Here is a 22655-nt window from a genome sequence, read left to right on the forward strand (position 1 = left end):
CCAAAAGCAATTGCTACATAAAAAGGAGATATTCTCTAGACAAATGGAGACAACTCCACAAGTCTGAGTCAATATGAGGTTCTAGCTCCCAATTTGTATTCCCTAGATGTGAAAATTTAGAGGTACCATTAACCTCCCAAGGCATTGTTTTCTCATCTATAACATGAAGAGATGTAACTGGATGATCTTTAAGGCTTTCTAGATAAAAAGAAACCTAAAGTTTTCTTTCAATCTCTCAAACCAGTGGTTTTCAGAGGCTGGTCTTTCTCCAGCAGCCTAGAAACTTGTTCAAATGCAAATTTCAGACCCCACCCCAGACTTACTAGATCACACACCCTGGGGGTGGGATCCAGCAATCTGTGTTTTAACAAGCTCTGACGTGTGCCAGAGTTTGCAAATCACTCCCTAGGCATATCATGTACAGTATATTTCTTAGTCAATGTATACGTGGAGAACTTTACTCATTTTTCTCTGTTGCATTTCACTAATGGCATTTTCTCTCCTATCCATGTTGTTTGCCAGTATTTTTCACCCCGTGAAAACTATTTTGGTGGAAACAAAGTTGTCATTCCTTTATCTTTTTCTTTTTCTTAATGTTTTCAAATATCTCTAATGACTTTATTGGATTTTACAAACAAAGTTTATGCAAAAGAAAAAAAAGACAGAAAACCAAGTGTCATCATTATAAGAGAGATGTTATATTATGCATATCATCCTTTTTTTTTTGAGACTCAATGAGCATTATTATGGTGGTATATTGATAAAAGCTGCTGTCAACAAAATGGGACAAAATATTTTGGGAATATTCTTGAGCTCTTTGTGAATTAAAAAGTATGTCAGTGTCATAGCAGTCCTCATGCAGGTTAATTATTAGAGATTGAATGCAATAGATTAAACACACACACGCACACACATATACATACACACACAGGAAAATATTGATAAATGCCTGTAAGTGAACAACCACTAGATGATCTCTTTTAATTATCCAATCCATCCTGCTGCAACCCTCAGAAAATGTTGACTAAAGATACAGAAAGAATAAAATGCTGGGTGAACAATCATTTCTACAAATAAGACACTTTTCTATTAGCAGTCTGTTATTCTGAGTTTATAAGTGATGTGGTTTGAGTATGTACCCACTTGCCTCTAGCACTAGTACATAAACAGATTTATGAACACATTAATAAGAAATTTTATTAGGTGTCACTTTTGTTGTGTGGTCCCCATAATTTGGCTTTAAAACATCATATATACGAATCTCTGACAGAGTGCAAGATGTGCCAAAGGAGTGACTAATTTTTCCACAAAGGTGATAAAAAAAATAGATTTGACGTATATCCTTGCGTCCTTCTCATTGTCTCCTTCCCCTCGATATCTTTAACTCTTTTTGTCAAACTTTCTTCTTTAGGAATATTTTATCCATACCTGATTAATGACTAAAAGATAGTGGTAGTCATCACTGCTGGGGGTGGACTAGCTTTGTTAGTTTGGGTTTGGAAGCCAATTACAACTTTTCCCTTTCAGTTAACTCCCTATTGTATGTAAATAGAGATAGATAGATAGATGATAGATAGATGATAACCATCATTTAAGAGTAAATTGTGATATGGATGTGCATAATATGTTTTAGAGTAATAATTGTGATTCAGTTTTGAGCCAAAATAGTTTGGCTCGTTGCTAGCAATGGATACCATAGGAGAACAGAATTTTTTTTTTAATCATTAGTGAAGAGATTCAGAGTGGCATGGAAATATCCTTATATTAATAAGAGGATTGTTTTGTCAGTGGAAGAAAAACACCACCTCCTTTCCTGTTTTCCAGTATTCTTGCTTAAATTCATCATTTTTGAGTTTTGGGGGCTTCCCTATTCACTTGCCTACTATTGAGAATAAAAAATTCTAATATAAAGGAGCAGCACCTTCCCTTTTTCTCACATTTTTTCCCGCCATTCCTGACCACTTATCCTTCTTCAGCTATGAAATAAGAGTATAGTTAAAGATTAGGAATTTACAGTGGGGGAGTTTGTAAACCTGGTGTATACATTTTTTTACTGTTATACCTTTATACAATAAAGAAGAACCTGCAGAGACAGGGCACTTAAAAATATATTTTCTCTCTACCTTAGAGAACTCAAGCATATTACTTATTTAACACTTCTAATAATTTCTTCCGTCTTCTCTCCAATTCGTTTAGTGCACACTGGTTCCTTTATTCTTTCCTTATTTTAATTTTCTTCCAGAAACTTCTGCTTTCTACCTTTCTTCTTCCTCTGATTTTTCAATGCGTTTTTCAACGTTGTTATTCTTTTGATAGCACTTCTAAATTTCTATTTTTCTTCTATTATCTCTTTTTTCTTCCATATTCCAAATATGACTTCCAAGGATTTTATCAAGATGAATTACTCAGAATGAAGAGAGTGAATATGAGGGGTTTAAGGAACTAGGAAGAGGAGAGCTGCCAAGATTTTCTTCATGTATAGAAGCATAATGGAACAATCTGGGGTGTGAGAAGCAAGAGACAGAGGTCCTTGCTAAGGCATGACTAAATGGGAAGCTTATTAAAATAATGATTTGGAGGAGAGTGCACTGAAGAAAATAAAGTAGATCTAGCCTTCCAGGTCAGTAGCTAATAACCCATGGGTTTGCTACTAAGGAAATTAAAACTTCAACTAATGAGAATCCTAGCCACCTACTGAGAATGAAACTGAAGGCTTCCTATTAACTCCCCTCCCTGGGTCATTTTGACAGAACAGTCAGAAAGTTATTTCCTCTTTATTTAGTTGCAAAAGACTTGAAATGGATACAAAAAAAAAAAAAAAAAAAACAGGAAAAGAAAAGTTGGTGGCAAACTCTTCTTATTCAGCTCTCACAAGAGGAGATCCAGTGTATTTCCCCTGTACCCGAAACATACATCATCATAGGCCATGAAAAGAGGAAGGACAGTTAAAAACAAAGAAAACCAAAAAACAGAAAACGGGAGCTGTCCCAGATAAGTACAGCCAAGATGACTCAGACAGTCTCCCAGGGGATTTTTGATGTGAGGACTTCCAATTAATAAATCCTCTATTAGCTCTGTGGAATCAGCAGGATTAAGCTACCTCTTTCAAGAACACTGGTTAAATATCATGATTACAGGGGGTGAGGGGCCGATTTTATCCACACCTCTTTTTATTTCTGCACAAGTAAGAACACCTCTGTTTAACTCTTGGGTGAGTAGGAGAGTGATTGGAGGCCTTCGGGCCCTGGATGAACATTTAGGGTCGCTCTACTAGCCCTAAATTAAACTCTGACCCTCCTGTGGTTCTTAATCAATCGATCAGAAAGTGTGGTGGGGATCCGGGTCTCTGCTGGTGGGTGAAACAGAAGGAATCCAAGCTGGATGTGACAAGACATCCAGCAGGATATGATGATGGGGGCATTTCAGTGTCAAGACGACAGGGTGGGCAGGACACGAGCTTATCTCCCGGCTCCCTGACGCCCAGGTGTTCTGGGAGAGATCCCGGAGGCACGTGCCACGGGGACTGCAGCTGACAGCCCGGGGCCGGCGGCCAGGCGCCCCTCTCCGCGGGCGTGGAGCGAGCGCCTGTGTGCGCGCGAGCGGCGGGCGGCGGCGGGAGGAGGCGCAGGCGCGCTGTTCGCCCGTATGCAGCCCCGCGCCGAGCGCCGCGTCTCGGAGAGTTGATGGCAGCACCACAGTGCGGCCACCCGGCCGAGCGCCAAGCGCAGCCTCCCGCCGCTGCCCGGGGAGCGTCCAAGATGTGGGGGGACTGGGGCGGCAGCGGCCGCCGCGGCGCCAGGGACCGGGGCGCGCAGCAGCCTCCGCTCGCCCGCCTGTGCTGACCTGCCTCGCTTGCCCCCAAAGAATGTCAGCCAAGTCCAAGGGGACCCCCTCCTCGTCCTCTCCAGCCGAGGGACCGCCGGCAGCCTCCAAAACCAAGGTGAAGGAACAGATCAAGATCATCGTGGAGGATCTGGAATTAGTCCTGGGCGACCTGAAGGACGTGGCCAAGGAACTTAAGGAGGTGAGAGGTGCGGGGTGTGGGGAAGGAGTTCGTCGCCTTTCACCCGCTGGGGTTCCCGGTCCCGTTTTCACTGGGGACCGCCAGATATTTTAACTCAAAGGAAACTATAGAAAGACGCCTGCAGACGGACTTTCTTTCCTCCGGCGACTCCTGAGAAGAGTTGTTGCACTTTCTTTTTTTTTTTAATCAGGAAGAAATCAACTAGTGTTTTGATCGATGGACCTGGGATAGTGAGAGGGGTGAACACGCGTGTCTCTGTGTGTGTGTGTGCTGGGGAAGGGGATTCACTGGGGGTGTGTCGACAGAGGAAGAAACCAGCAACCGGCCGGAGAGTGCAAGATGCTTCTCTCCTGCCCTCTTGCTCCCCCAGAGTCCGCTGGCAAGTCTCTCCTTGCCTGGCAGCCTCCTCAGGCCGGGGCTGAAAGGGGGCCGGGTTCCGGGCCCTGGGCCAGGCCCGAGAGGGCAGCCTGGGAGAAGCTCGGCTCCGGCCCCCCTCCCCGCTGCCCGAGCCCAGCTGGAAGGAAGGCGACCCGGGGCTGCTGGCAGGAGAGCCCAGACTTGGGGATGTAAAGGGGGTCTGGGACTTTCTCACTTTCGCAGTTCCTGAGGCATCCCCTGCTCTCCTCGGAATGTCCCTCCCAGTAACTCCGGGCCTTCTCGCCACCCCACCTCCTTTCTGCCTCCTATCTTGTCGCGGGTTGGCATAGAACCTGGGGCGCAGGGCGCGTCGGTGAGTGCGTGCGTGAGTGTGTGTGCGTGTGTGTGTGTGTTTGGTGTGCATGCACCAGCGTCTTGCCACTTGAATCCTGGCTCTTGGGAACCAGGACTGTTGTGTTTCTTTGTCGCTCCCCCCAACCCCCATTCTACTTCTGCCCTCCCACCCCCACCAGCGTTGATGCGGATAGAAAGAAGCGGAGGCAGTGTCAAGGCTGAGGATGCGTAACTCAGGCTGCAGCTCCAGGCGGGGGTGAGGGCAGGGTTGGGAGGGGTGGGGTCTCCCGCGAGCCCGCGGGTGGCATCTCGGAGCTGGTGGCAGAGTCCCAGCCCAGTGTTCCGCTCCTGACTGGGTGCCTGGTGCTGTTCTCCGTCAGGGAGTCCGCACCCCCAGTTGCAGGAGAGCTGACACTGTAACTTCGAAGGTGGTGGCCGCAGTGGGAAGGGAAGGGGGTGGGGCGTAGTCTAGGTCCAAAATTATAATCCTGTTTCAAAGGCCAAGAGGGAGGAGATTGAGGGTCGTTTGGATGGCTGGCCTCTAGAGACTGACCTCCTCTGTCCAATTTCCAATCCAAATGCGAGGATAGAGCCCTCCTTCTTTCTCCCCCTCTCCCCGTTACCTCTGTGAACTGAACTCCGCGTTTGTTACCAAGTACAAGTCTGTTAAAATGGCCCATTCATCGGCAGGGTTTGCCAATGGCAAATGCCATTCTTGTAGGTTGCTCCACTGGCAGAACGTAATTACTACTGAGGTCCTGAGAGCGGAGATTGATACAGATGATAGATGCGAGGAGGAAACTTGTTCGTGTTTCAGGGCTTCTCTAGGATCATTGTTTCACAACTGGTTGACAGATGGCGAGGTTATGCATAGAAATTCAAGTCTAAAGATGCTGTTTGTTTCTTTGTTATCCTTTTATTTGACATCTTTGGCAGGCTGTATTTTCATCCGAAACATGATGGCGTTTTAAAAAACGAACAAATTTGGGCAAGTTCCTTTTGGCAGAATTGTGCTTTACGGTTGTTGAGGTTTCTAAGATGGGGGATGTGGGAAACCTACATCAGCACAGAAACGTATTTACTGCTTCAGCGAGGAGGCTGAGATTAAGAGAAATGTAGTCAATCAAAACTCCGCATCTATGGGCACATACTTCTTATGTTACGATGTGTCACTCCACTCCTTATTTTAGACAGAATAAATGACAAGAAACTGCACATGGTCCCAGTTCTGCTTTGCATCATTATTCTGTAGATGTTTGGAGACCAGGTAGAGCTATAGTGAAACTTTTAACCTCACTGTAGCTCTTGGATAGAATCACAAAGAAGTGTTTCAGGGAGTCTGCGGATCTCTCTCCCTTTCACTCTTTCTGTTTTCATTTGCTTGAGGATTTTTATTAGGGAGAAAACAAACAGTTTATAAAAGGAATAGAAAAGCATAGGTAATGTAAAACCAAGTAAATGAAAAGATCTGTCTTCTAGACAGATCTAGAGATAAAATTTTATCTTGATGCTTTGTAAGCTTTGATTGGTTGCCAGGGCCCGTCTGGCTAAAAATTTCAGCCCTGAGAGTGGAATTTATGAATGATAAATGATTTGATGTGATTATTAATTACTTTTGTGAGGATATCATCATCCTAGGTTTGCACATGGAGTTGTGGATACTATGCCTGAATGTCAAAACACTGGCCATTTATGTAATAGGAGAGAGAGTTATTTCAAGAACAAAATATTTATAGGGCATGTTTAACCTATGACATCTTGCAGTTGTCCAGCATTTATCTCTTTAAGATAATATTGCACACATGACTGAACCTGTTTTTGATGTAATTTTGAATGGAGGAGTAACTGAAAACTTTGTAAATCACAAACCTGTTGGTGTCTACACCTATGACTTGTAAATATAAATGTCACTATTCATTAATTGTTACATTCACTATTCTGGCAGCTTATCATTGGTATATACTAAATATAAACGGTTATATTTTGAATTCTAATTCCTTTATTGGCAATGGTATGTGTTTAGGCCATAATATATTTTGGAACAGAAATTAGAAATAAGAAAGTGATTATGACTGCATCACTATATCATTCACCATATGGTATTTGTTTTTTCCCTGCCTTTTTCTTTTTTTTTTCTTTTTTTTTTTTTAAACATCTTTATTGGAGTAAAATTGCTTTACAATGGTATGTTAGTTTCTGCTTTATAACAAAGTGAATCAGTTATACATATACATATGTCCCCATATCTGCCTTTTTCATTTTAACTAAAATGTGCTATTCTGAATATTTTGTCCTTTATTTTTGCATAAACTCTGCACCAACAATATTGGACTTTTGTTTGAGGTTATTCTGAAATTTATTTTCTCTTTAGAAGTTTTCTGGACTTCAGTCATCTGAAAATTCAGGTAGTGGGATAGATTCCAACATAATAGTAGCCGCTTGGAACTCTTTCACAATTAGTAACAGGGACTTCCCTGATGGCACAGTGGTTAAGAATCCACCTCCAATGCAGGAGACATGGGTTCGAGCCCTGGTCCAGGAAGATCCCACATGCCGCAGAGTAATTAAGCCGGTGTGCCGCAACTACTGAGCCTGCTCTCTAGAGCTTGTGAGCCACAACTACTGAGCCCACGTGCCACAACTACTGAAGCCTGTGCACCTAGAGCCCATGCTCTGCAACAAGAGAAGCCACCGCAATGAGAAGCCCACGCACCACAACAAAGAGTAGCCCCCACTCGCCGCAACTAGAGAAAGCCCGTGCACAGCAATGAAGACCCAACGCAGCCAAAAATAAATAAGTAAATAAATAAATTAATTAATGATGAACAAAAAAATTAAAAAAAACAATGAGTAACAAAATTCTATTATTATTGGTATCTTTCATGATTAGTTGTTATTGCTTAATTATAATTAGATTGTATATTAGAAGAAGAGGAATGGGATTTCTAGAAAGTCTAGGGGCAGATTTATTCTGCCCTCAGAATTTAGTAAAACCTCAAATAACTTGACTTTTCAGAAATAATATGGGTTTCTGGGTCTTCTGTACTATAATGGAAAAGCCTTAAGTATAATTCAACATATTTATTCAGCATCTACTGTGTGCCAAATACTATATTATCTTTTTATTGCTACCAAGATGAATAATTTGGAGTTTCTGGTCTCAGTGAACTCAAAGAATAGGTTGGGATATATTTATCCTGTCTTTGAACATCAATAGTGTAAAAAGGCATTACTGCTTTTAGTGACCACCACTCTCACTGTGATCCAAGAAAACAGAATTGAGAATAAGAATGAGTATATGTAGATTTATAAACTGATACTTGGTATGTACTTAGTAGTAAGCCTTTGGTGAAAAGGATAGTAGAAGCTTGAAAAAGATGGTAAGATATGAATTTTAAGAAACTTATGATTTATTCAGATTGTCATGATTAACACAAATGGGTCAGTGCCATTTACAGGAGATCACGTATCCAAGTGTTACGATTAAACAGTGGAGATTTTCATGAAGGCCAAGTCCTTAGGGCGGATGAAGAGCCAAAAAGGAAAATTTGGGGTCTTTGAGATGCGGATAAGATTTGAAAAGGTAGAAAGGAGAAGCAATTTAGAGGAAATAGCATTGGAGTACAAGTTTAATCCATGTTGCTTTTATCTACACGTTGAAAGAAAAGAAAAAAAATAGTGGTGCAACTCTAGAGTTTTAGGGATAAAATTAGCCATTTCTGGGGCAATCCTTTTTCTATGAAGTAATGCAGAAAAAAAGAGCTATTGCTTTTTAAAGAGAGTTCTCAAATAAGCTGACCTCTCTTGGTATCAATTTGCCTGTTCTTTTGTGGAGATCTCACTGGTAAACTTGTTGTGCATCAAATGTTGGTGTTAATATAGGATCGTAGATCTTGTTGCTTCGGGAGGGATTGGAATATACGATAAAGAGCCTTCTACTTGGAAACAAAATTCATTGCTGCTTTAGCTGGATTCTTGTTTAGTTTAGACTGATTATAACCTTGAGCATTCTTCATACTGTTTCATTTTACGATTTTAAGTAACAAGACTATTATATGAGTTAACTATATGTGCGTGTGTGTATGTATATATATACATATGTGTGTGTGTGTGTGTGTGTGTATATATATATATATATATATATATATTGCTAAGCCCTGGGAGTAGACGTGACCATTATGGAGAAACCAGTAAAGATAAGTTGTTCTGTCTGCTCTGGAATCACTGACTGATTGGACTCCATGAGTGGGAAGGTTTTGTCAGCTTTGTAACTATGGATTGGAAAGCACTCATTGTTTCTCTTATAATGTCATAAATAGAAATAAATTAAAATTAAGTTTAATTTTGAAAAGTTTGAAAACCCATAGGAAAGGATCCATTTGGGGGCTGATGAAAACAGAATTAATAGAATTAACAATTCTCTGCAAAATATTTTTGTTTTTAAATGTTTTTTTCTCTTTTTTAATGGCTTTGCCACTTGAAGTGCTTTAGTTTATTGATCTAGGAAATCCTACCAAATATTTTTTGGTTAATGAATCCATGCATATAAAATTCATTACTTGAACAAATTGCAGAGAATAATGTCTGGAGTATTTTCTAAAGTCATGAATGAGTGAGATTTCACAGATGATTAATTTGTAGCAATAGCTGTATTTTTAGTACTCTATACAACAGTCTACCCTCTCAAACTGAAGTATATTACCAAATGCTAAAATGCTCTTTAGTTTTTCTTTTCTTAAGCCTGATGGCTTAGCATGTTACTAAAAGAGCAGCATGGTTCTGAGAAAATAAAAATAACCAATAACCATCCTTTACTGTCTCTCTATTTCCAATGCATTAAACCATTCAAGACTCAGAGAATTAGCTGATAAGAAATTCAAGCAGACTTAAAGTAATAGACAGTGTGCTTCAGGCAATAGTGAAGTAATAGATAATAAAACCAATGTAATAGTTTCATTGTTACTTGGATTATGTTTTTTCCACCCTTACTGCTCTGAGGATCTCAGGTAATTAAATCAAAATGTAGGAAAAGAGATAGAAATGTAAGTTTGAGTAAAACATATTTTCCCACACAAATTAAACTACAGAGCTTCTGTAGAACTAGTTCATGAAAAATATCATGGACAATTTTTGAAAGGGGAAAAATTCCAATAAAGTGCTAACCCATTTCTGATTAAAATGTGCATAATTGACATTAAGTTGAAAATAAAAGATTGATAAACAATGAAGGGTACTTTTATTTCATTTAAAATTTAAATTTATTTGTGTATTTTATTAAGATTTTATTTTGGGGGGAAGTTTTAGGTTCACAGCAAAATCGAGGGAGAGGTACAGAGATTCCCTTATACGCCCTGGCCCCATACATGTGTAGCATCCCCCATTATCAACATCCCCCACCAGATTGATACATTTGGTACAACTGATGGATCTACATTGACACATCATTATCATCCAATGCCCATAGTTTCTGTTAGGGTTTACGCTTGATGTTGGACATTTTGTGACTTTGGACAAATATGTAATGATATATATCTATCATTATGGTGTCCTACAGAGTATTTTCATGCCCTAAAATTCCTCTGTGCTCCACTATTCATCCTTCCTTCAAATCCTAAGGATACTAGTTTGTTAAAGAAGATATTTCATAAGGAATACAGTATATGAATAATATACAAAGTTTGGAAAAATCTAAAAATTAGAAAGGAGAAAATAAAAATTATCTTTAATGCCACACGTAAATAGATATATTGAGAATTTTGCTATATTTTCTTTCCATCTCTTTGTATGCATGTTTTTAACAGACAAAGTCATGTAAAATTATGAAGTTATATACAATGATGTTTTCTGCTTTCTGGAATACTTTTAGATCATAACCATTATATAGATCTGTTATAAGTTACTTTATCATGCCCCTAATGTTCGACATTCTATTTATTAACACATTTTTGTGGTTGTTTAGGTATCATTAAAAGAACAGCTTTGACAATAAAAATAGCTAAGACAGATAGATTTTTACTACCTGCCTCATACTATTCTAAGTATATTTCTTAATATTAGGTCTTCTAATTCTGAAAACAGACATATGAGGAAGGTACTATTGTTACTCTATTTTAGAGATAAGAAAACAGAGGCCAGAGATGTAAAGTCACTTGCCAAGGTCCCTTACTTGTGAGTGAGGCTTCAGTGCTAGGCATTTTAGTGCTACAGCCCAGGCATTTAACCACTAAGTTCTATGTATCTTCCTATTTTTCCCCCCAATTGCTTAGAAATCAAGGGTGTGAAAGTTTTAAAGTTTTCAATCCAACTTGCCAAACTATCTTCCAGGGAGTTTTTCACAAGTTTTTTACTCCCAGCGTCTGTATATGTGTGGACGCATCTTCTTAAATTTCTAGTGAAGCTAATACAACTTTTCAGTCTTATTGTGAGTATATTATTTCTTTGTGGTAACAGTCATTGTTTTTGTGGGTTGTACTCAGTTTTGGGCACCAGTATTGAGGCAAAATTAATACTGAGTTAACTAGACATTTCAGTTTTCACCTTCCGAATAAATAGGTACTGCAGTGAATTACTTTTGACCTATTTACTCCTCAACAAAAACTTTAAGAAAAATATGACATTTCTTTTTTATATTATGACTTAGACAATAAAGGAACAACTAATATGGGTGCTTGCTGATGTCTAGCATTGTATAGAGCAGTTTCAAATGAATTTAAAAGAATTTGGGAAACTTTTATTCTCTTTTGTTATCAAATTGCCTTAGAAGGGAGGTACTGTCCTGAAGTTTTCTGATACGTTTGGGGTTTGACAGTTGTTTCGCTTTCTGCTGTGACAGGTGAATAGAGAAGCTTGTTGCATATTTACCAGGCCCCAAATTATTGAGCTGGCTAGCAATGCCAAATGTATCTTTATGGTTAGATTTCGCATGTTAATTTTAGTGCTACCAATTTTAAGCCACCCCCTCTTCCCCTCACATATAAGGGAAAAAAGAAATGACCTTATTCTAAAATCCTATTTTTTTTATAGTATAATATGAATAGAAGTGTTTTTATTATATCAAAAGTTAGTTCATTAGGAAGAACTGCTCAGAATTAAGATTTCTTAGACCTGGGAAACCAAAGTCAATGCTACTTCAGCTCTAAATAAGAGCCAGAAAATAACATCAACTGAAACGAGAAAATAGGCATGTCTAGGTAATGTCCACATCAAAGTAGGTTCACAAGGTGGCCTGTTAACTCAGAACAGATGTTGCCTTATGTGGCACAAGCTATTTGTATTTTTGAGAATGGACGGATGTGAGGATTCCAAAGGAATTGAATTTCAGGCCTCACTTTAGGTAAGAAACATTAACATTGTTAGGACAGAACTTATATTTATGATCATTGTTTTTCCTCCTTCTGCTTTGCAAATGTTACTTCGGGTTGATGTTTGAGATAAACGTTTACTTGTACAATAATTGAAGTCAGTCAAATTATATACCTATGCCCAATGAGTCAGTTATTGTGTTGTTTGACCCATTATAAATAGACTTTCAGCTACAGATAGCACGTACCATACTTGTCTGGAGAAAGCAAATTTGACAATTTCTAACAGGTTCTCTTTTGTAGTACTGTCCAAAAGCTAACAGATTTATTGTTGTTTGTTGGCCTCTTTCATAATATCATATCTTATCCTAAGATTTTGAACTATGTTCATGTGACAAAAAAATGCCAGGTTAAAAAATATGTATCGGTCGAATTAGCTGTCTTCTATAGGCAGTAGTTCTTAATTTTTTCCCCCATGTCACAGAGCACTTTGAAAGAATGATAGAATTGTGGGTATTTCCTCTGGAACAAAAGCTCATGAAGACATAAGTTTTTGCAGATGTTTAGGGAAGCTTGAGTGGGTGAGAATAATTCAGGTGAAGAGACAAAACAAATGATTGATTTAAAAAAAAATTTCAGCTAGTTGTCTGAGACTCATCTCCATAATTTTCAAGATCATAAGTCCTGACCCTACAAAAAAGGAAAAAAGAAATACTGATGGCTATAAATTGATGGTTTTTATTCCAGGAGCAAATGGGCAGTTTATCAGCAATTTACTTCTCTTAGAGGGACTCTGGTAGATGTAATCTATCTCAGAGTGGGGTAGGAGTATATATATATATATATATATATATATATATATATATATATGTGTGTGTGTGTGTGTGTGTGTGTGTGTGTATGTATATATATACATACACACACACACACACACATTTCACTAATCTGAAACTGTAGAATGCTCTTGTGTCTGAAGGTTAACTCTCACTTTTTTTTTTTTTTTATGATATGTGCTAGAGAACGTCACCACATGGAAGGATAGAATGTTTGTTTCCAGAGCTTATTGTAAATTAAGCATGTTCTCTTATTAAAACTGGTCCCAGAACAGCATTTTTCTTTATTTTATTATTTGTTTGTGTGACACTAGTTCATGAATGAAGAAAGATTTATTGAATTCTTGATATGTGTAAGATACTGTGCAAAAGAACATAAAGGATGCCAACATGAATAAGCTTAAGGACCTGCCCTTGAAGAAAGTCACCTGTAGTAGGATGAACTTCACCTCTAGTAGAGTGCAAGAAGTAACTCTAAGGCGATGTGAAATGTGTAAGGAGACATGTCTAACAATTTTAACTCTTACTCAGAGTAAAATGAGGACTTTGCAATTTTGAGCTGTAAGAGTGACCAGATCTGAACTACTTCCATTGCTTCCTCTTTACCTTTAATTTCTGTCTAGTTCAGGGTTTCTCAAAAATGGCTCTATTGACATTTTGGGCAGATAATTCTTTGTTGTTGATGGCTGTCCTATACATTGTAGGATATTTAGAGCATCCCTGGCATGTACTAACTAGATGTCAACAGCAACTAAAAATGTCAGTGTGACAACTAAGAATGTTTCTAGACATTGCCAAATGTGCCCTGGGGGGTGTGAGGGGAATCACCCTAGTTGAGAATGACTGCTCTAGCTTTTCCCTCTTATTCCATGTCACTTACATATTTCTTAATATTGCTTTCTTTACCCACCTTTTTATTTATTTAAACTTTTATTTGGTATTTATCCGTCAAGCACCGGGGCTTTATGTTCCTTTCATATCTTGTATTCTTTTCTTTTGTTTAAAAAGACCATTATTTGTGCCTTTTCTTACATTTACCTGATTCTTTTCTTTTTCCCTTCACTGAACCTACTTTTAGAATATATCTTCTCACTTTCACTCACCACTTCCCTTATCTCATTTTCTATTTTTCACAATCAAATAAAGATTAAATTGAAAAATTTCAAGGAAATTGTATACATGTGTGTATTTTAAGATTTGGGGAAAAAAAAAAGGGAAACTCAGAAGGGACGATGGGCTGAGGCTGAGCTGCTTGTCTTCTTGCCACCATTAGTTCCTGAGTGAGGTCAGTGGCAATCCTTACTGGAAAGAAGTCCTCTTCATCTCATCTATCAAACTGTCTTATGCTTCTCCTGCCTCTTCAATTTCTGTAGAGATAGGGGAGGTTTGAATGGTGTCACTGCTTTGTGGTGTGGCACAAGTTATAGAAGAAATACAGTGATGGTCATGATGATGGTGATGGTGATGGTGATGACGATGATGATGATGGTGACAATGATGATGATGAACATGAATGTGACTAAGGTCTGTTCAGTACTCACATGTACCATGAGCTGTTCTGAGTTAACTCGCTTAATCCTCTCAGTCACCCTTTGAGGTCGTTATAATTGTCCTACTTACGAGGAAGCTGAGACAGAGGGGGTAACTAATATAGAGAGCAAATGATGGAGTTGGACTCCTGATATTTCTCCCTTTAAACTGTTGTCCAGAACCAGCTCCCCAGTTCCCAGCAGCAACATAGTTACTCTGCTGTTTTTCAGGCTTTTAACTTCAGTACAATCTCTTTTCCTCTCCTTCCTCCTCTATCTATGTCATCTGTCACGCTTCCCTTTCTTGTTCCTCCCTTCTCCTCTTCCTGTCTTCTTCATTTTTTATTCTTTTCCTTCTTCTCTTTTCCTTCTTCTCCTTCCTCATAAGCTTCTTTGATATACGTTAATATATTATACACTTATTCAAAACTTTTTAAAAAATGTCTACTATATGCAAGGCAATGTGCTAAGGAATAAAAATAAAATATTGAGCAATACACACATGGCCCCTGACATCTGGAACTTACATGCTAGTGGGAGGACATTATTCAAATAATAACAGAAATAATATTTATTAAGGAGCGTTAAAGGCTATGAAAGAAAAGTACATGGTACAACAAGAGCATAAAATTATTGATAAGTCTTTAATCATTGACAAATGTTAAAGGCCATGAAAGAAAAGTACATGGTACAACAAGAGCATAAAATCATTGATAAGTCTTCTTCTAAATAAGGGGTTTCAGATTGGCTGTCTTCTTTCCCACTGCCACCTCTCTAATCCCTATGCTATCAATTTCATGGAAGATGTTTTAATAGCCCTAGAGCTATCCGTCTCTTGTTCTCCTCTGACAATTCATTCTTTAAACACTACCAGATTAATCTTCTTAATGCACTGCTTTCTTCAGGCCACTCCCCTGCTTAAAAGATCACACACTATTCTCCTGATACTTAAAATGTCAAATGAACAAACCCAGCCTTACAGCCCGATATCCAGCAGTCCCATTGTTTCAGTTTGGCCTTATCTCTTTCCTTCCTTCAGGGAGTAACACAGAGACCATCCCAGACAATCTTGACACCATCACAATTTTTACCCAACTTGAATTCTGTATTCCTCATGTTTATGGTCACTATGCCACTCAGTTGTATTTGCTTATGTTCCTTAACAATTGCTCCCTGTTTGTGCCTTTAAAAAAAAAAGAAAAATAGTTGCCTTTCTCTTTTAGTTAGCATGCAGTCTTTAGTACAACATTTTTAAAGTCTTACTCTTGTTATCTGATGAGGAACTTAAACTTAAAGATCCAATTCTGAGTAATACTTATTAAAGCTGTTAAGGAATAAAAGCCAATAATTACACTTGTGCGTGAGAGCCTGTTCTTTCTCATCTACTCAAGAAAATCAGTAACAATTCTCACCTGTCTCTACTCTAACATCTTTTGCTCATTCTCCCCCAGATGATTCCCATCAGCATAAAAGTGAAAATAAATAGTAAAATACTCTCTTGATCCCACTTCTCCTGAAAATTACCGTCCCACTTCTTAGCTCTCCTTTACCAAAAATCTTACGTTTTATGCTTGACATCACCTATTTCCTCTTATTCTTTCCTAAACCCACTCCGATCAGTCCTACACTCTAACCACTACACTGAAACTGCCTTTGTCAAGATTATCAGTGACTCTATGTTATCTAATCAAATGGTCAATTTTTAGTCCTAACCTTATTTATCAGCATTTGACAGTCTCTTTAATAATCTTTCTTCACTTGGCTTGAAGAATACCATGCTTTCTCACCTCACTGATTTTTTTTTTTCTCAGTTACCTTTGCTTATTTCTCCTCTAAGTTGTCTAAGCTCAAATTTGATCCTTTTTTTAAAAAAAATTATTTACACTCCCCTTATTGGTATTTTATTCAGTCTGGAGGTTAAATTCCATTTATAGGTTCATGACTTCCAAATTTGTGTCTCCAGCCCAGACATTTCTTCTAAATTTACATGATCAGTGGTCTTTTCTGTATCTCTACTTGGATGTCTAAGAGACATCTTCACCTTTCCATGTCCAAACTGGAATGTTGATTTTTTCCTTCCCTCAAAACTTAGCCTTTTCAGTCTTTGCCAAGTCAATGGATGGTGTTAGAGTCATTATCAACTCCTTTTCCTCATGCATGATACACAGTTCATCAGACTGTGGTTGGCTCTACCTTCAAAATATTTGTAGAATTTGACCAATTCTTGTCTCCTGCACTGCTACCACACTGGTTCAAGCCAACATCCTCTCTCATTTTGGTTGCTACAGTAACCCCCTGACCATTCTCTCTTGCTTCCTTTTTTAGCTCCCCTTTTTTTAGCTCAGCGATCTGGGTAAATCTCGATCACATTATTGTTCTCGAATCTCTGTAATGACTTGCCATTTTACTCAAAGTGCTCACAGTGGTTATGAGGCCCCAGATTTCCCTTCACCCCTGTTTTCACGCTCACTTCCTTTCTTACTAATTTCTCTTTGGCTGTCTTTTCTTCAGCCTCACTGATCTTGCTATTTCAAGAATGAATGTGCCATGCACATTTTTATGGCTAACTCCACTCTACTGCTCTGTTACCTCATTAAAGTTTCACTCACATGTTACCCCACCACAGCTAATTCTGGCAACTCCACATGTTGTTATACACTCTGGCATTCTCCATCTTTCTTTTCCTATTTCACCTTTTCTCTTTTCCTTAATTCTTATTAGCTTCTGATATACTAAACAATTTATTCCTAGTATTCATTATTTATTTGTTTGTTTCCCACATTTAGAATGTCAACTCCTGGAGGTCAGTGACCTTTGTTTTATTCCCTTATGTATCTCAAGTGACTAGAGCAGTGCAGTGGCTGTCATGTGATAGTTGCTCATTAAATGAATTCATGAATGACTGGATCTCTTCCAACTTTTGTTGCATTAAAGTTCTCAAAGATCAAACTATTACCTTTCACTTTCCACTGCCCATCTACCAGTTACAGAGAAGGAACATGTAGTAGATGCTTTTTCAATACTTTTTGCATAGATTCTTTATCTTCCTGCCTTTACATATGGTAGTAGTTTGTAGGTTGGCTGGAGGGAGCTCTTGTTCCCCTACTTTGATTTTTAAAATCTACTAACCTCATTAAACCCATTCCACTAAACCCAATCCATATTCTTATTCTTTGAAATGGACAAAGGATCTCTCCATAACAGCTAACACATTGAATGCTTACTATATGTCAGGCAGAGTTCTAAATGTTAAAAAAATATTAACTCATCAAGTCCTGACCCTTCTTGACTCCCAAACAGTGGCTCCCATATTATCCCTCCCATATGGAAATTCTAGGGACATCCTGTTTATATAAAACCTAAATGTGGTGTAACTTCAGGCCTTCACCTTCAGACAAGTCTGGCTCTGATTTCAGAGTGCCCATTGTTCCCTAAGGTTCAGGGATGTCATTTTAAACTCTTTGAAGCACATCAGATATAATTCTACTTTCTTCCAATCAAGTGTGTAAACTACAGTGAGGAGAAAGTATGTCTTTTTTTTTTATAGCATTCACTCTATTTTTCTGCTTCTTGAACATTGTGTACCTTTCTTGTCATTAGTCATCATAAATTTTAAATTAACTGGAAAATGACACACAAAAGTGATATTGGATACTATTTAAATACATTTTAATCATCCTACTATGTCCATAAGAAATAAGCAAGCAGTTTGTTGCAAAGATCCAATATTATGGGAAACACTCAAAAACTAGGTAGTATTTGTATTTGGCTTCTTTTTCTTCTTTTTCTTTTGTGTACTCCCTCTAGTGTTCAAAAATATGAGTACTTATAATTAGCCTATTCAAATACTAAAGAACACACATTAATGTAAAAGTAAGCCCTTCTTAACCTGATATATATATATATATATATATAAATAAATGTTTTTTTCCCCCTCTGGAGATTATATTGTCCAGTTACTGAATTTTCAATGTATTGTATGAAAAACATTCTTTCTCCCCTTTCCTATGGGAATTTGATTATGTCTGTCTTTCATATGTATATTTTCAACCTGTCCACTTCAGTCAGGGGAAGTATTGGACTTCTTGAACTTCTGTCTTTAAAGACCAAAATTTTCCCCAATTTTTAAATCTGAGGTCTTGGCTTTAGTTGGGCATTTGGATATGAACAAGAATCTTCCCACATGCTAGAAATGAAAAAAAAAAGAAAAACTATACTAACTAGAGGAGTGTTTTTGAACATGGAAATTAAAATATTTAAATAATTGACATCATTTTATTTTAATATATTGAAACATTATCTAAATACTTTTGTTTCAAGGTACCTTAAGAAATAACAAAGGTATCCCTAGGAATAACAAATAAGTAAAAATAAATAACGTGTATAAACAATTGTCATTTAATATAGAATATTAATAATTGCTAGCATATATAGAAGAGAAAATAATTTTAAATTGTAAGGTTAAATAATTATTACTGTTCGGAAAGTTTTAAAAATAAGAGGCTAGTGTTTGAAGTCAATTTTTCTAAACTGACATATAATAATGTTACTTATATTTGATTAATGCCCTTCAGTTTTTAAGCTACTTTGATGCCTGCTATTTCAATTCCTCATAGTCAGATGAAGTTAAAAAAAGAATAGAAAGAATAAATTATTTTGAGTGACTTTCAGAGACATTGTTTTCTAAGCTCTATCAACTCCCTGGAAGTATTTTGATATTATAATGATTAGTACATTTTAGATGGAATTTAATACTCAACATTCACCCTATATATTTTGTAGGGAGATATATTCAATACTTTAACCTTATTCATAACAGACTGCACTGTATGCCCTTGGGGGAAGTTACATTTTTAAAACACACAGAATAACATGGTATGGAATGCCTATTTGGGGTTGTTTCATTACAGGCAGTATGCACCAAAATGCTCGAGAACCTAACATCTGCTTCCTGAAGTCGTTAATACTAATAAATATAATGTCTAATGAATTCCATTACTCACCAACAAGCTTTTAGGTTACCTGGGTTCTGATACACTCTGCATTGAATACTGCGTTGGCCAATAACACTTCTTGGATTTTTTTTTTTTTTTTTTTTTTTTTTTGCTGGCGGGGTGGGGATAGTTATTGAAACACTATCTGAATTCCTATTCATAATGCTTTTCTTTTTGTCACTCTACTGATTTAGCATTATTTAATAGAGTTAACTCCTACATTATAACTTTGCTCTTTCTTAGATTTGAAATGTCTCTAACCGTATTATATTCTTATTGGTTCCTGATCGTGTCTTCTTTCCTCAGGAAAACTGATGAAGAAAAAGGGATTTAATAAAAAAGCACTGACACCTGAACAGAGTTTCAGAGAGGAAAAAAAAAAGCAAAAAACAAAAAACAGAACAAGGGCTATCATTTAATAAAGAAATATAGTAATAAGCTTGCTTTATATAGAGTTAGGACACTGTTACAATATTTAGTGAAGGTAGGACACTATTTACTAAGTTGATACAAGATGACGATTGTCTTAAATTGTGAGGAAATCTAAACCAATTAAGTACTTTTTAGTCAGAAAGTTTGATCTCCTATGAAATTATATAAAATTGTCTTATTTCACTCTACACCAATAGAAAATGTATGAGGACTGATTGAATTCATGTCTTCATAAGTCCTCCTCTAAGCCATCCTATATAGTACTTCTCAACTTGGCAATGACCTAAAGTACTTTTTGACTATAAAGTACATGGCAGACAGCACTTTGGCTGATTTATTTCTCTTTGATATTTGTTAATTTTCAAAAATAACACAGATACTTAAGCAGCATCTTAAAAGGTATCACTACAGATATTGGTTCCATTTTTATTATAGGAGATGTACATGTGTGTATTATAAAATTCTGAATCTCTGTAGGAAATCTGTTTTTTGAAAGTAGAGATCAAAATAATAATATATTATATTAATGTATTTCCTATAAATTATAGAAAGCATATTACTTTTCTCAGTACAGGTGGAAAATGATGCATCAACATGCCTAGGAGTATAGCTTTAAAAAAATGTTTTTGTGAATTTAAGAAAATCTTAATACAAGTGTTGCATCAATACACAGAATTTGGTTAGTGATAAAGAAAATTTTAGATTGTAGTATTTTTATAGAATTAGGTGAAATTTGTTTCTATTTGCCTCGAATATTTTTTTCCAAAATAAATTTTGAAATAGCTTAATGATTATATTAAGATAGGTTTCCGTTACTAAAGAGAACCAAGAAATATCCAAATTTGACTTAGTATCTGATCTGTCATTCTAATAAAAAATGATGATTAATGGCTCATTTTTTGTTGTTTTAATTGCCATAATGTCAGTATTTTTTAAATGAAATTTAGCAGGGGAACAGAAATTACAAATATAATTAATAGGAAAAGTGCCATCTTTTTTTTTAAATGAGCATTTTACCCACTGGACATTTTCTTCCTTTACAGTCAAAGTATATGTTCCATGAGAGTAAGGACCCTATATGTCTTACATCACTACACTCTCTTAGTTTAGAGCAGTGCCTATCACGCCGTACCCTAGAAAACTATATTTAATGAAGACCTATAAAAGAGTGAATAAGGAATTCTGAATATCTGAGTATCTATAATTTAAGTCTTATATATACTCCCTTTTTGTTTCTTTCATTATTTCCGAATTCAACTATTGTATTGTTTAAGGTAGATTAGATGATACCTCAGTAATAAATTAACCCTAATGCTAGTAAACGTTAACAAATGATTCTTTGTCTAATACACTATACTCTCCAATGCAAGGTGATGGGGAGCTCTGTTCCAAGGAGTTGCTTAGGGACCCAGTCTCTCGTGATACTGCTATCTAAACACAGCATTTCCAGGGAAAGAAGAATGCAAGAATTTATACCCACATTCCTGTCTTTTAGTCTGCAAAGCAACACAGATTGCCTGTGTATACAGAACGGTAGCCCCAACCTAGATGCAAGGGAAATGAAGTCTTATAAACCCATGATGAAGAAGATCACTTGGGATTTGGTGAACCCAGTATTGTGTTGGCCACAACTTTACTCTTTCCAGATTCTTGTTTTTCAAAGTTAGGTTTATCGGATATTCACTTCATCAAATAGGTTTCCCACACACATGCGCACACATGTTTCTTACATGCACAGAGGATTTGTGAAACTCAATAAATTTGGCATTATTTCCTAAACTTATTGGATTAAGGAGTCTGCTTTTTGGAGACCATCTGTCAGGACTAGTATTCTGTGGAACAATTTTAGAAAACACTTGATCAAATAGGTTAAATAAATGTCAGAATCTGTCATAAAAAGAAGAAACTCACATTTGGTGGAGTCTTTAGCTTATAATAAATCCATGGATGTATCCCTTTTGATTGTGCTTGTCAGTAAAACTTAAATAGAATAACAATATATTATTTAGCTTATCATGAAGACAAATTTCTGACCACCTCAGATGTCAGAGCATAGCCAATGCCCTGAAATTAGGAGAAAAAAGAATTGCCTATAATTGACCTAAGTGATTCTTAACTAATTTTTGCAAAGATCATTCACTAAAGCAAGTTTACTTTATTTTAGTCAATTCCAACTTGGTCTTAGTTGGCAAAACTATTAACAATCTTGGTTTTAAGTACATAGCAAGTTACAGATGCCAAATTAGAATGGGTTGCGTGTTTTCTTTTCCCCCCTAGACGCTTGTATACTGGCACTGGTGTGGAACAAAAGCATATAGCCCAACTGTAAGGAAAAACCCAGAATGACTATTAAAAAATAAGCAAATGCACAGTAACAACTAACCATATTTGTTAATAGGAGAAAATATCTCTGTTCCTCAATTATTTACATTGTCTAAACAAAGTTAAATTACCAGTAGCATACTCTGTTTTAAAAAGTCTGGCAAATGCATAAAAATTTGAAATGATTGTCAATCCAAGTACTGAAAGTAAAAAAAAAAAAAAAAAATTATGTTTCATTCCTTAGAACAATAAGTTCAGAAAAGAGTGATTTTCGGAATATATGCTCCTCTCTGTATAAATTAGAAGACAATGGTATAATGCTGTTTTGAATTTATAGGATATAATGTGTCATATAGATTTTTATTTCTCATTTTCTCTATTAATAAGGTGGTGAAATAATTAGGAAGTCGGGGCTTAGTATTGTAAGTAGTTGCTCTAAATTGCATGATACATATATATTTCATATTATTATATAGTATAAATAATATGTCATATAATTTAAATTTAAT

The 22655-nt window shown here is 36.9% G+C and overlaps 1 protein-coding gene across 1 annotated transcript in view; it reads left to right on the top strand.

Annotated features, from left to right (window-relative positions):
* Positions 1–3756: 3756 nt before the first annotated feature.
* Positions 3757–22655, top strand: part of PRR16 (proline rich 16) — a 167689-nt gene continuing 148790 nt past the window's right edge. The window contains exon 1 of the mRNA XM_068534271.1: positions 3757–4024. Within this exon, the coding sequence (XP_068390372.1) occupies positions 3866–4024 (159 nt within the window). The 5' untranslated portion in view covers positions 3757–3865. The remainder of the gene's footprint in view (positions 4025–22655) is intronic.

Source organism: Eschrichtius robustus, chromosome 2 (genome assembly GCF_028021215.1).
Source record: "Eschrichtius robustus isolate mEscRob2 chromosome 2, mEscRob2.pri, whole genome shotgun sequence".
NCBI classification, from domain to species: domain Eukaryota; kingdom Metazoa; phylum Chordata; class Mammalia; order Artiodactyla; family Eschrichtiidae; genus Eschrichtius; species Eschrichtius robustus.